General features: G+C 42.2%; 1 protein-coding gene across 2 annotated transcripts in view; it reads right to left on the bottom strand.

The window, feature by feature from the left end:
- LOC110512917 (CUB and sushi domain-containing protein 3) overlaps positions 1 to 14,489 on the bottom strand; it is a 522,509-nt gene that overhangs the window by 288,215 nt on the left and 219,805 nt on the right. For both annotated transcript variants that reach the window (XM_090215889.1, XM_090215891.1), the window contains exons 25-29: positions 12,489 to 12,680; positions 7,605 to 7,731; positions 5,446 to 5,648; positions 3,934 to 4,125; positions 114 to 252 (exon numbers count right to left, since the gene is read on the bottom strand). In XM_090215889.1, coding sequence (XP_090072015.1) covers positions 114 to 252; positions 3,934 to 4,125; positions 5,446 to 5,648; positions 7,605 to 7,731; positions 12,489 to 12,680 — 853 coding nt within the window. The remainder of the gene's footprint in view (positions 1 to 113; positions 253 to 3,933; positions 4,126 to 5,445; positions 5,649 to 7,604; positions 7,732 to 12,488; positions 12,681 to 14,489) is intronic.

Raw genomic sequence — 14,489 nt, 5'->3', positions numbered from 1 at the left:
ATTTATTAGTTTGTTCGTTCATTCATTCATTTGTTCATTTATTCATTAATTTATTCGTTCATTCATTCATTAATTTGTTCGTTCATTCATTCATTCATTCATTCATTTCTTACCTGATAAAAGCCAGTGATATGACGTAGTCTGAGTGGACAGCGATCAGCCAATCACAGTCTTTGCTGTGCGGGTAAGGGAGGGGGAAGTTGGGGGAGAGGATGAATCCTGATGATCCTGTTACATTACCCCCACAGGGAGCTGCAGAAACACACACACACACACACATATACACACACACGTTCAAAATATACAGTACCACATAATGTTGTGGTTTTAATGTCTTGGTCACGGTACCGTTAACCTCTTTAACCACACCGGGGGTTTTCAGACAGAATAATACAACTAGAAAATATCCCTAGCAGGGTTTAATTTGTACGTGTCACCAATTCAGTTAGTAGGAAAGACTGACCCCATTAATACAGACTGACCCCATTAATACAAACTGACCCCATTAATACAGACTGACCCCATTAATACAGACTGACCCCATTAATACAGACTGACCCCATTAATACAGACTGACCCCATTAATACAGACTGACCCCATTAATACAGACTGGCCCCATTAATACAGACTGACCCCATTAATACAGACTGGCCCCATTAATACAGACTGACCCCATTAATACAGACTTACCTCATTAATACAGACTGACCCCATTAATACAGACTTACCTCATTAATACAGACTGACCCCTGTTATACCCCCAGTAGTGTTTCATTAATATAGACTGACCCCTGTTATATCCACCAAAACGGGGTTGAAAACGGACCTTTTAATGCCCCACTATTGCAGAAAGCTTCGCAGAATAAACACAGTTATATTCCTAGTAGTATATATATATATATATATATATATATATTGTTATCATAGATGTTTTATTTGATTTATCCAGGAAGTCCCAGTGAGGTCAGAAGACCTCTTTTACAAGGAAGACCTGGCGTTTAAGAGCCTCGCTGATACAGCCTGAGGACAGAATAACTCTCGCTGTAGTGTTAAACGGAATAACCCCTCGTTCGGTTCCTAGGAGCCCGTCTTTGAAACCCCTGACGATGCAAACAGAACAACCACAGATATATTCATTTTAGTGTATAATGTACAGCCCCACCAATACAGATGGAGGGCTGATAAACCAGCTATATTTCATATACAGCCCTACCAATACAGATGGAGGGCTGATAAACCAGCTGTATTTCATGTACAGCACCACCAATACAGATGGAGGGCTGATAAACCAGCTGTATTTCATATACAGCCCCACCAATACAGATGGAGGGCTGATAAACCAGCTATATTTCATATACAGCCCCACCAATACAGATGGAGGGCTGATAAACCAGCTATATTTCATATACAGCCCCACCAATACAGATGGAGGGCTGATAAACCAGCTATATTTCATATACAGCCCCACCAATACAGATGGAGGGCTGATAAACCAGCTGTATTTCATATACAGCCCCACCAATACAGATGGAGGGCTGATAAACCAGCTATATTTCATATACAGCCCCACCAATACAGATGGAGGGCTGATAAACCAGCTGTATTTCATATACAGCCCCACCAATACAGATGGAGGGCTGATAAACCAGCTATATATAATGTACAGCCCCAACCAATACAGATGGAGGGCTGATAAACCAGCTATATATAATGTACAGCCCCACCAATACAGATGGAGGGCTGATAAACCAGCTATATATAATGTACAGCCCCACCAATACAGATGGAGGGCTGATAAACCTGCTATATATAATGTACAGCCCCAACCAATACAGATGGAGGGCTGATAAACCAGCTATATATAATGTACAGCCCCACCAATACAGATGGAGGGCTGATAAACCAGCTATATTTCATATACAGCCCCACCAATACAGATGGAGGGCTGATAAACCAGCTGTATTTCATATACAGCCCCACCAATACAGATGGAGGGCTGATAAACCAGCTATATTTCATATACAGCCCCACCAATACAGATGGAGGGCTGATAAACCAGCTGTATTTCATATACAGCCCCACCAATACAGATGGAGGGCTGATAAACCAGCTGTATTTCATATACAGCCCCACCAATACAGATGGAGGGCTGATAAACCAGCTATATTTCATATACAGCCCCACCAATACAGATGGAGGGCTGATAAACCAGCTGTATTTCATATACAGCCCCACCAATACAGATGGAGGGCTGATAAACCAGCTATATTTCATATACAGCCCCACCAATACAGATGGAGGGCTGATAAACCAGCTGTATTTCATATACAGCCCCACCAACACAGATGGAGGGCTGATAAACCAGATATATATAATGTACAGCCCCACCAATACAGATGGAGGGCTGATAAACCAGCTATATTTCATATACAGCCCCACCAATACAGATGGAGGGCTGATAAACCAGCTGTATTTCATGTACAGCACCACCAATACAGATGGAGGGCTGATAAACCAGCTGTATTTCATATACAGCCCCACCAATACAGATGGAGGGCTGATAAACCAGCTATATTTCATATACAGCCCCACCAATACAGATGGAGGGCTGATAAACCAGCTATATTTCATATACAGCCCCACCAATACAGATGGAGGGCTGATAAACCAGCTATATTTAATGTACAGCCCCACCAATACAGATGGAGGGCTGATAAACCAGCTATATTTCATATACAGCCCCGCCAATACAGATGGAGGGCTGATAAACCAGCTGTATTTCATATACAGCCCCACCAATACAGATGGAGGGCTGATAAACCAGCTATATTTCATATACAGCCCCACCAATACAGATGGAGGGCTGATAAACCAGCTATATTTCATATACAGCCCCACCAATACAGATGGAGGGCTGATAAACCAGCTATATTTCACATACAGCCCCACCAATACAGATGGAGGGCTGATAAACCAGCTATATTTCATATACAGCCCCACCAATACAGATGGAGGGCTGATAAACCAGCTATATTTCATATACAGCCCCACCAACACATCTGGGTGGGATAGTCTGCCAGTAGTATAGTATAGTATAGTATAGTATAGTATAGTATAGTATAGTATAGTATAGTATAGTATATTATAGCATAGCATAGTATAGTATAGTATACTATAGTATGGTATAATACAGTATATTGTAGTATAGTACAGTATAGTACGGTATAGTATATATAAGTACAGGATAGTACAGTATAGTATAGAACAGCACGTATTGTATAGATCAGTACAGTACAGTTTAGTACGGTATAGTATTTATAAGTACAGTAGAGTACAGTATAGAACAGCGTAGTATAGTATAGCTCAGTACAGTACAGTATAGTACAGTATATTATAGTACAGTACAGTATAGTATGGTATAGTATATATACGTACAGTACAGTACTGGGCTGCCAGTAGTATAGTATAGAATAGTATAGATCAGTATAGTATAGATCAGTACAGTAGTAAATCCTCACCAATGCAGCTGGGAGGGCTGGGCTACCAGTAGTATAGTATAGTATAGATCAGTATAGTATAGATCAGTATAGTAGTAAATCCTCACCAATGCAGCTGGGAGGGCTGGGCTGCCAGTAGTATAGTATAGTATAGTATAGTATAGATCAGTATAGTATAGATCAGTATAGTATAGATCTGTATAGTACTGTAGTAAATCCTCACCAATGCAGCTGGGAGGGCTGGGCTGCCAGTAGTATAGTATAGTATAGTATAGATCAGTATAGTATAGATCAGTACAGTAGTAAATCCCCACCAATGCAGCTGGGAGGGCTGGGCTGCCAGTAGTATAGTATAGAATAGATCAGTATAGTATAGATCAGTATAGTATAGAATAGATCAGTATAGCATAGATCAGTACAGTAGTAAATCCTCACCAATGCAGCTGGGAGGGCTGGGCTGCCAGTAGTATCTGTTGTCCACTTGGATGCAGGTGATCTTGCTCTCTCCCTGCAGCTCGTATCCTGGATCACAGGAGAAGGTCACCGTATCATCTGGTTCTCTCCCATCTCCGTGACGACTGCCGTTCATAGGCAGGCCTGGATCTCTGCAGGCTGTCGCCACTGAACCTGGAGACATACGGCAGACATGACGTTACGCAACAGTTGAAGGACACACAGCAGACATATGAGACCCGTTAGCTTCCCAGTTCATATGAGACCCGTTAGCTTCCCAGTTCATATGAGACCCGCTTGCTTCCCAGTTCATATGAGACCCGTTAGCTTCCCAGTTCATATGAGACCCGTTAGCTTCCCAGTTCATATGAGACCCGTTAGCTTCCCAGTTCATATGAGACCCGCTTGCTTCCCAGTTCATATGAGACCCGTTAGCTTCCCAGTTCATATGAGACCCGTTAGCTTCCCAGTTCATATGAGACCCGTTAGCTTCCCAGTTCATATGAGACCCGTTAGCTTCCCAGTTCATATGAGACCCATTAGCTTCCCAGTTCATATGAGACCCGTTAGCTTCCCAGTTCATATGAGACCCGTTAGCTTCCCAGTTCATATGAGACCCGTTAGCTTCCCAGTTCATATGAGACCCGTTAGCTTCCCAGTTCATATGAGACCCGTTAGCTTCCCAGTTCATATGAGATCCGTTAGCTTCCCAGTTCATATGAGACCCGTTAGCTTCCCAGTTCATATGAGACCCGTTAGCTTCCCAGTTCATATGAGACCCATTAGCTTCCCAGTTCATATGAGACCCGTTAGCTTCCCAGTTCATATGAGACAGGTTAGCTTCCCAGTTCATATGAGACCCGTTAGCTTCCCAGTTCATATGAGACAGGTTAGCTTCCCAGTTCATATGAGACCCGTTAGCTTCCCAGTTCATATGAGACCAGATAGCTTCCCAGTTCATATGAGACCCGTTAGCTTCCCAGTTCATATGAGACCCGTTAGCTTCCCAGTTCATATGAGACCCGTTACCTTCCCAGTTCATATGAGACCCATTAGCTTCCCAGTTCATATGAGACCCGTTAGCTTCCCAGTTCATATGAGACAGGTTAGCTTCCCAGTTCATTTGAGACCCGTTAGCTTCCCAGTTCATATGAGACCAGTTAGCTTCCCAGTTCATATGAGACCCGTTAGCTTCCCAGTTCATATGAGACCCGTTAGCTTCCCAGTTCATATGAGACCCGTTAGCTTCCCAATTCATATGAGCCCCTTTATCTTCCCAGTTCATATGAGACCCGTTAGCTTCCCAGTTCATATGAAACCAGTTAGCTTCCCAGTTCATATGAGACCCGTTAGCTTCCCAGTTCACATGAGACTCGTTAGCTTCCCAGTTCATATGAGACCAAATATTAAAGAGTTGAAAGTAAATAGAATCTATAAATGCTCGTCTTTCTTGTCACTCAAGAAACTGAAAGGTATTCTTCTTGAAACACTCACTTGAGAAGTCGATGGCGAAGCCAGACTTGGTGATGTAGAAGTCAGTCTGGAACTGAACGGTGACTACGTTGAGGGTGCTGTGTATCCCCTCGGGGAGCAGGGAGCCAGACACCTCCCTCAGAGACATCTCATTTTCCGCTGGTCCGTCCCAAACCTCCAGGATGTCGTGAGATGCCTCTGTGTCGAACGCCAGGAACTGGAGGCTTAGGGAGGATGGGATTTAATAAATCGGGTATAAAATTTTTAAAAAAAGACAAGACAACACCAATTTCAAAACACAAATTATTCATCTTCTATCTGTATTCGCTTGAGGTTGTGTGCATTTTCTGTTTACTCTATCACCAAGTGTCTGGCAGGACAAACCATCTGAAAACTATTCACATCTTCCCTTTGACTGGTGCCAGGCACTGGAGGGCTAGTTGGGAAGGATTGGGATCTGATTAGACAAACCAACTCCACAGTCAGGCAGCGACCGAAATGATTAGAGAAACTACAGTACCTCTACAGGCAGTCACCAACTGTGTATTCTGAATCTTTAATTACTTGGTTCTGAGTAAAGCATGAACAATATCTGGAAACGCAGAAGGCTATGTTTTGTAACGCATTAATATGTGAGATACCAGAGAAGGATGCCCCATTTTTTTTCTCTTCATTTTAATTTCATGGTAAAAAAAAAAGGTAGATGAGTACCAGGATTTTCGTTATGCAAAATGTGCCGCCGGACAAGATGACTAGGAATATTTTAATTTAACGCCCATTTTTAGTAAATTATCTGACCCCCATAGCCATTCGGTTTGCGTAACCCATTAGGGTGTCCACCACACGGTGCTCAGAATGACAGAAATCATATTTAGATTATGGTAATTCATCTTCATAGAACGTGTAACTTCCTGTCATGAAAGCTGCCCAATAAAACATCACTTTCAAACATTTTCCCAAAATGCAATTCGTGGGGAAAACACCATTCTAAACGGTGCACCTTGATGCGAACGGTTTCAAATGTGACAGAGATCTCAGTTAGAAACTTAGAAAGAGGCGGGGAATCTAAAGATGCATCAACTAAGACGGGTTGCTAATATGACTGAAGGATTGTGCCTTTGACTTTCTGGACAATTGAAAATGTATATAAAAACCAATAGAACAGGAAAGAAATGTTGGTTTCAACGGCATATGAGGAAGTCTTTATAAAATAACTGTCTGAGTGTTTCTACGGTGGGATATTACCAGGAGCAACGAGCTGGGGAGCTGCAGGACCTGGAGAAGTCTTTATAAAATAACTGTCTGAGTGTTTCTACGGTGGGATATTACCAGGAGTAACGAGCAGAGGAGCTGCAGGACCTGGAGAAGTCTTTATAAAATAACTGTCTGAGTGTTTCTACGGTGGGATATTACCAGGAGCAACGAGCAGAGGAGCTGCAGGACCTGGAGAAGTCTTTATAAAATAACTGTCTGAGTGTTTCTACGGTGGGATATTACCAGGAGCAACGAGCAGAGGAGCTGCAGGACCTGGAGAAGTCTTTATAAAATAACTGTCTGAGTGTTTCTACGGTGGGATATTACCAGGAGCAACGAGCAGAGGAGCTGCAGGACCTGGAGAAGTCTGACAAGTGATATTCAGCTCAAAACAGGCTCTGTATGCTGTGCTCATGTGATAAATAAGATACATGATGACTAACGGAAAAAATATATACACGACCCGATTTAATTATACAAAATGTAGCAAATTAACCTATAGACCGATAAACATGGCGGTCAAATGTATTTCCATCGACTGATATTTCCAACAATGAATAAAAAGCATTGTTTTGCAATGGGATTGTTTTTTCTTCCACTCAATTTGGCAACAATTTTATTTATTGGCTCATATTTTCTTACCGGTCAAAAGCAGGCAATTACCAGCTAAGGAAACTCTGATGCGTACATACCTCCAAAGCCAATTACCAGCTAAGGGAAACTCTGATGCGTACATACCGCCAAAAGCCAATTACCAAACTGTGCATTATTAATAATCATTTAATGATAAAAGTAAGTAAATATTTGACAAGATGTTATCTGAAACAACAGCATTTTGGTACCAGACAAGGGTACCCCATTTTGCCTATTCATTTTGTGGTAAAAAAGTTAATATCCGATTCCAATTCTATATTTGAAGTAGCTACCTGACGATGTTGCCAGAGTTGACAGTGATGGTCCAGGTACAGCGCAGGTTGTTGTCGTAAGGAAAGGGATATCCAGGAGACAGGATGCGGCCTGTAGGCTCACCTTTGAACCTACCGCCACACTCCGCTGGAGGCACACACACACACAGAAACACACACACACAGAAACACACACACAGAAACACACACACACAGAAACACACACACACACAGAAACACACACACACACAGAAACACACACACCAAAAAAAACAGGTCACTAACAGGTCATCCGACCTTGTCAACATCCAACATCTAAACAACAGAACAGTTCCCTGGAGGGAAAATGTATTAAAGAAATACATGCACACCCAACTGCCAGACTTGTCAAATCAGACAATTCCCAGTTATTCAACACGGAGAATACACAAAAAAACAGAATAGAGATCTGAATACAAATGACTAGCGGTTAGTAAATCCTAGAGTAAAGCCCCTTTCTCCTTGTACCTGGTAATGGAATGGTGTGCGGTAGACAGAGTACCTAAAGTACTTAGAAATGCCTAAATTATGCCTCTTAATGGCCCCATGAATTACCTTTAAAAGACTGTCCAGAAAATATATGTGTCTGGTCCTGGTCTGTGGGAGAGAGACTCAACACTGCACATTTTGAATTTCTCAGCTATTGTCCTGGTTATCCTCAGCCATCAGTATCGCTAACAAACTATCCACACTTCATTAGTATAAATTACATGATCTAACTATCTATCTATCTGATCTAACAACAGATCTAACTATCTATCTATCTGATCTAACAACAGATCTAACTATCTATCTATCTGATCTAACAACAGATCTAACTATCTATCTATCTGATCTAACAACAGATCTAACTATCTATCTGTCTGATCTGACAACAGATCTAACTATCTATCTATCTGATCTAACAACAGATCTAACTATCTATCTATCTAATCTAACAACAGATCAAACTATCTATCTGATCTAACAACTGAACTAACTATCTATCTATCTAATCTAACAACAGATCAAACTATCTATCTGATCTAACTAACTATCTATCTGATCTAACAGCAGAACCATAACAGGTATCAAAGCAGAAAGCAAGCATTTCATCAACTGTCTCTCTCTCTCTCTCTCTCTCTCTCTCTCTCTCTCTCTCTCTCTCTCTCTCTCTCTCTCTCTCTCTCTCTCTCTCTCTCTCTCTCTCTCTCTCTCTCTCTGTCTCTCTCTCTTTCTCTCTCATTTGTCTCTCATGTTTCTCTCTCTCTCGTGTTTCTCTCTCTCTCTCTCTCAATTTCAATTTAAGGGGCTTTATTGGCATAGGAAACATATGTTTACATTGCCAAAGCAAGTGAAATAGATAATAAACAGAAGTGAAATAATCAATAAAAAATGTACAGTAAAACATTACACTCACAAATGTTCCGAAAGAATAAAGACATTTCTATGTACAGTGTTGTAATGATGTGCAAATAGTTAAAGTACAAAAGGGAACATAAATAAACATGAATATGGGTTGTATTTACAATGGTGTTTGTTCTTCACTGGTTGACCTTTTCTTGTGGCAACAGGTCACAAATCTTGCTGCTGTGATGTCACACTGTGGTATTTCACCCAGTAGATATGGGAGTTTATCAAATCAGTTTGTGGGTAGTGGGCACATAGCCTGTCTTCTCTTGAGAGCCAGGTCTGCCTCCGGTGGCCTTTCTCAATAGCAAGGCTATGCTCACTGAGTCTGTACATAGTCAAAGCTTTCCTTAATTTTGGGGTCAGTCACGGTGGTCAGGTACTCTACTCTCTGTTTAGGGCCAAATAGCATTCCAGTTTGCTCTGTTTTTTTTGTAAATTCTTTACAATTTGTCAAGTAATGATCTTTTTGTTTGTTGGGTCTGTTTGTGTTTGTGAACAGAGCCCCAGGACCAGCTTGCTTAGTCCTCTTCTCCAGGTTCATCTCTCTGTAGGTGATGGCTTTGTTATGGAAGGTTTGGGAATCTCTTCCTTTTAGGTGGTTGTATAATTTAACGGCTCTTTTCTGGATGTTGATAATTAGCAGTCCCTCTCTCGTGTTTCTATCGCTCTCTGTTTTACATACAATAAACTCTCTGTACCTGTTGAAAATGATTTGCTATTCAAGATGGATAAAAGACTTCCTGTTAAAACTGTGTTAGCTCCTGCTCTTTAGGTCTCTCTCTCTCTCTCTGTGTCTCTCTCTCTCTCAGTGTCTCTCTCTCTCTCTGTTTTACATACACTAAACTCTCTGTCCCCGTTGAAAAGGATTTGTTATTCAAGCTGGATAACAGACTTCCTATCAGTAAAGTGTTAACTCCAGCTCTTTAGGGCCAGCCACTGTTTAACAACCAAAACACTGCATACAAAAGAATACAGTAGCAGCTCACAGGAGATATTCCTGAATAAATCCATGCTAAATAGAGAAGCCAAGGCTCCGGAGGCATTTATGAAGCCACTCTGTAGCTACACACCTGCCGAATGTTTATGTCCATCTTTTACCAGAATCTATCAGCACAATACGCCGCTGATACACAGCGTCTCTACACCTGCTAGACTCAAGGCTCCGGAGGCATTTATGAAGCCACTCTGTAGCTACACACCTGCCCAATGTTTATGTCCATCTTTTACCAGAATCTATCAGCACAATACGCCGCTGATACACAGCGTCTCTACACCTGCTAGACTCAAGGCTCCGGAGGCATTTATGAAGCCACTCTGTAGCTACACACCTGCCCAATGTTTATGTCCATCTTTTACCAGAATCTATCAGCACAATACGCCGCTGATACACAGCGTCTCTACACCTGCTAGACTCAAGGCTCCGGAGGCATTTATGAAGCCACTCTGTAGCTACACACCTGCCGAATGTTTATGTCCATCTTTTACCAGAATCTATCAGCACAATCCGCCGCTGATACACAGCGTCTCTACACCTGCTAGACTCAAGGCTCCGGAGGCATTTATGAAGCCACTCTGTAGCTACACACCTGCCCAATGTTTATGTCCATCTTTTACCAGAATCTATCAGCACAATACGCCGCTGATACACAGCTTCTCTACACCTGCTAGACTCAAGGCTCCGGAGGCATTTATGAAGCCACTCTGTAGCTACACACCTGCCCAATGTTTATGTCCATCTTTTACCAGAATCTATCAGCACAATACGCCGCTGATACACAGCGTCTCTGCACCTGCTAGACTCAAGCTAATTGCAGTGAATAACTTCAGTGGATTGTCCTCCTCGTCTTCACAATGGACTGAACCTAACGCAGGAATCTAAACATCTGACACTGATCACAGACGGGAAGGATGGAAAACGGACAAAAAATCTTTTAAAAAAATGGATGATTTGGATAGACGTGCATTAGTCCATGAGCTACTAAAAAAAAGAGACATTTAAATGTTTCCAATCACTCAAAATGAAATAAATAATAAAATGAGTTAATTATTTGAAATCACTGCAATACAATACAGCACAATGCTCTCACTTAACGTTAAAAACCAACTGGCATCAAGACCACTTAACATAAACAACCAACTGGCATCAAGACCACTTAACATAAAGAACCAACTGGCATCAAGGCTACTTAACATAAAGAACCAACTGGCATCAAGACCACATAACATAAAGAACCAACTGGCATCAAGACCACTTAACATAAAGAACCAACTGGCATCAATACCACTTAACATAAAGAATCAACTGGCATCAAGACCACTTAACATAAAGAACCAACTGGCATCAAGACCACTTACCATAAAGAACCAACTGGCATCAAGACCACTTAACATAAAGAACCAGCTGGCATCAAGACCACTTAACATAAACAACCAACTGGCATCAAGACCACTTAACATAAAGAACCAACTGGCATCAAGACCACTTAACATAAAGAACCAACTGGCATCAAGACCACTTAACATAAAGAACCAACTGGCATCAAGACCACTTAACATAAAGAACCAACTGGCATCAAGACCACTTAACATAAAGAACCAACTGGCATCAAGACCACTTAACATAAAGAATCATCTGGCATCAAGACCACTTAACCTAAAGAACCAGCTGGCATCAAGACCACTTAACATAAAGAATCAGCTGGCATCAAGACCACTTAACATAAAGAATCAGCTGGCATCAAGACCACTTAACATAAAGAATCAGCTGGCATCACCCCCATTCTCAAGGATCAATTATTCTGAACAAAACATGAGAGCTATTTGTCTTCTCCAACTAAATGAAAAGCGGAACGTTTTTCCAACAGTCCAATTAAGTGCAAATCATGTAGGACTAAATCCCTGAGATTAACACTGAGCTCAGCAATGTTGACTGTCTGATTGGACTGTATACTAATATGGGCTGCCAGAGAAAGGATGCAGGGAGGGAGAGAGAGAGAGCGTGAGAAAGACAGAGAGACAGAGAGAGAGAGAGAGAGAGAGAGAAAGACAGAGAGACAGAGAGAAAGAGAAAGAAAGAGAGACAGAGAGAGAGAGAGAGCGTGAGAAAGACAGAGAGACAGAGAGAGCGTGAGAAAGACAGAGACAGAGAGAGAGAGAGAGAGACAGAGAGAGAGAGAGAGAGACAGAGAGAGAGAGAGTGTGAGAAAGACAGAGAGACAGAGAGAGAGAGAGAAAGAGAAAGAAAGAGAGGCAGAGAGAGAGAGAGAGAGGTAGGGGAGGGAGGGAGATGGGATAGAACGAGAGAGAGAGATGGATAAAACGAGAGAGAGAGATGGAGAGAGAGAAAGAGAAAGAAAGAGGTGAGAGAGAAATAACGAGAGCGAGAGAGACAGGAAGGGAGGGAGATGGATAGAAAGAGAGAGAGATGGAGAGAGAAGAGAGATTGAAAGAAAGAGGGGGACAAGGAAGGATTACCTATGCATGAGGGGAGGTGGTTGTCCCACGCTCTTCTCTCTCGGGTCATGCACTTGAGTATGCCACTTCCGTGCAGGGAATAACCTTGGTCACAGCCGTACGTGATGGCACTGCCAGCGAAGTGCCCCTGGTCGCTGACTTTGAACCCAAACTGAGGCACCCCGGGATCCTCGCAGTGAGACAGATCAAAACCTGCCAGAGAGTTATAGAGTAGAGGAGAAGACAAAGAGGGAAAAAACAGGTTGTATCATTATGGAGACTGTCCTAGAGACAAAACACATTATAGAAACTGTCCTAGAGACAACATACATTGTGGAGACCTTCCTAGAGACTACACACATTATAGAGACTGTCCAAGAGACCACACATATTATAGAGTGGAGGAGAAGACAAAGAGGGGAAAACAGGTTGTATCATTATGGAGACTGTCCTAGAGACAAAACACATTATAGAAACTGTCCTAGAGACAACATACATTGTGGAGACCTTCCTAGAGACTACACACATAATAGAGACTGTCCAAGAGACCACACACATTATAGAGTGGAGGAGAAGACAAAGAGGGGAAAACAGGTTGTATCATTATGGAGACAGTCCTAGAGACAAAACACATTATGGAGACTGTCCTAGAGACAAAACACATTAAGGAGACTGTCCTGGAGACAAAACACATTATAGTGTAGAGGAGAAGACAAAGAGGGAAAAACTGGTTGTATCATTATGGAGACTGTCCTAAAGACAAAACACATTATGGAGACCATCCTAGAGACCACGCACATTATAGAGACCATCCTAGAGACAACACACATTATGGATACCTTCCTAGAGACAACACACGTTTTGGAGACTGTCCTAGAGACAACACACATCATGGAGACCTTCCTAGGGACAACACACATTATAGAGCCCGTCGTAGAGACCACACACATTATGGAGACCATCCTCGAGACAACACACATTATGGAGACCATCCTAGAGACAACACACCTTATAGAGACCATCCTCGAGACAACACACATTATGGGGACCATCCTAGCGACCACACACATTATGGAGACCATCCTAGAGACCACACACATTTTGGAGAATATCCTAGAGACCACATACATTATGGAGACCTTCCTAGAGACCACACACATTATGGAGACCATCCTAGAGACAACACACATTATGGAGACACCTGGAGACCACACATTCACACACTAGAGCACATACACACACAAGGACATACAATGTGTCGGCATTTCAACTAGTAAGTGTTTCTGGGAACCAGCCATAGTGTCACACAGTGACAGAATCTCATTCCTCTGCATTGTAAAGACCAGAGGAGGCTGCTGAGGGGAGGACAGCTCATAATAATGGCTGGAACGACGTGAATTGGAAACAGCATTAAAAACACATTGAAAACATGTTTGCTACCATTTCACTCATTTAACAGCCAATAGCACGAGCCCGTCCTCCCCAATTAAGGTGCCACCAACCTCCTGTGGTAAAGACATTAACTATGTCCTATGTAGCACCCGATGCTCTGGTTAAATGTAGTGCACTATATATATATATAGGGAATAGGGTGCCATTTGGGACGCGGGCCTTATTGATTAATAAAGCGTGGGAATAATGTCCCGCTTCAGAACATAATGAGTACGACGGACTTAAAGTCCCATTAAATGACTAAGCAGGAAAAAATATCCTTTCTGGACAGAGACAACAATTACATCTAGCTAATTAACTGCTCAAGTGACCGTGACTCTGGTAGCAGGATGGAGAAGTGCTATAGGCTACGGCTCCTCTTAACAGTGGGATGAAGGGATGAACATCTTAACCCTATGTGTTAGGGATGAGGTCTTAACCCTATGGGTTAGGGATGAGGTCTTAACACTATGTGTTAGGGATGAGGTCTTAACTCTATGTGTTATGGATGAGGTCTTAACACTATGTGTCAGGGATGAGGTATTTAACCCTATGTGTTATGGATGAGGTATTAACAGACTAGACATCTAC

This window comes from Oncorhynchus mykiss, chromosome 2 (assembly GCF_057628025.1).
Source record: "Oncorhynchus mykiss isolate SJ-2025 chromosome 2, ASM5762802v1, whole genome shotgun sequence".
NCBI lineage: Eukaryota > Metazoa > Chordata > Actinopteri > Salmoniformes > Salmonidae > Oncorhynchus > Oncorhynchus mykiss.
This window is presented reverse-complemented; position numbering and strand designations above follow the sequence as displayed.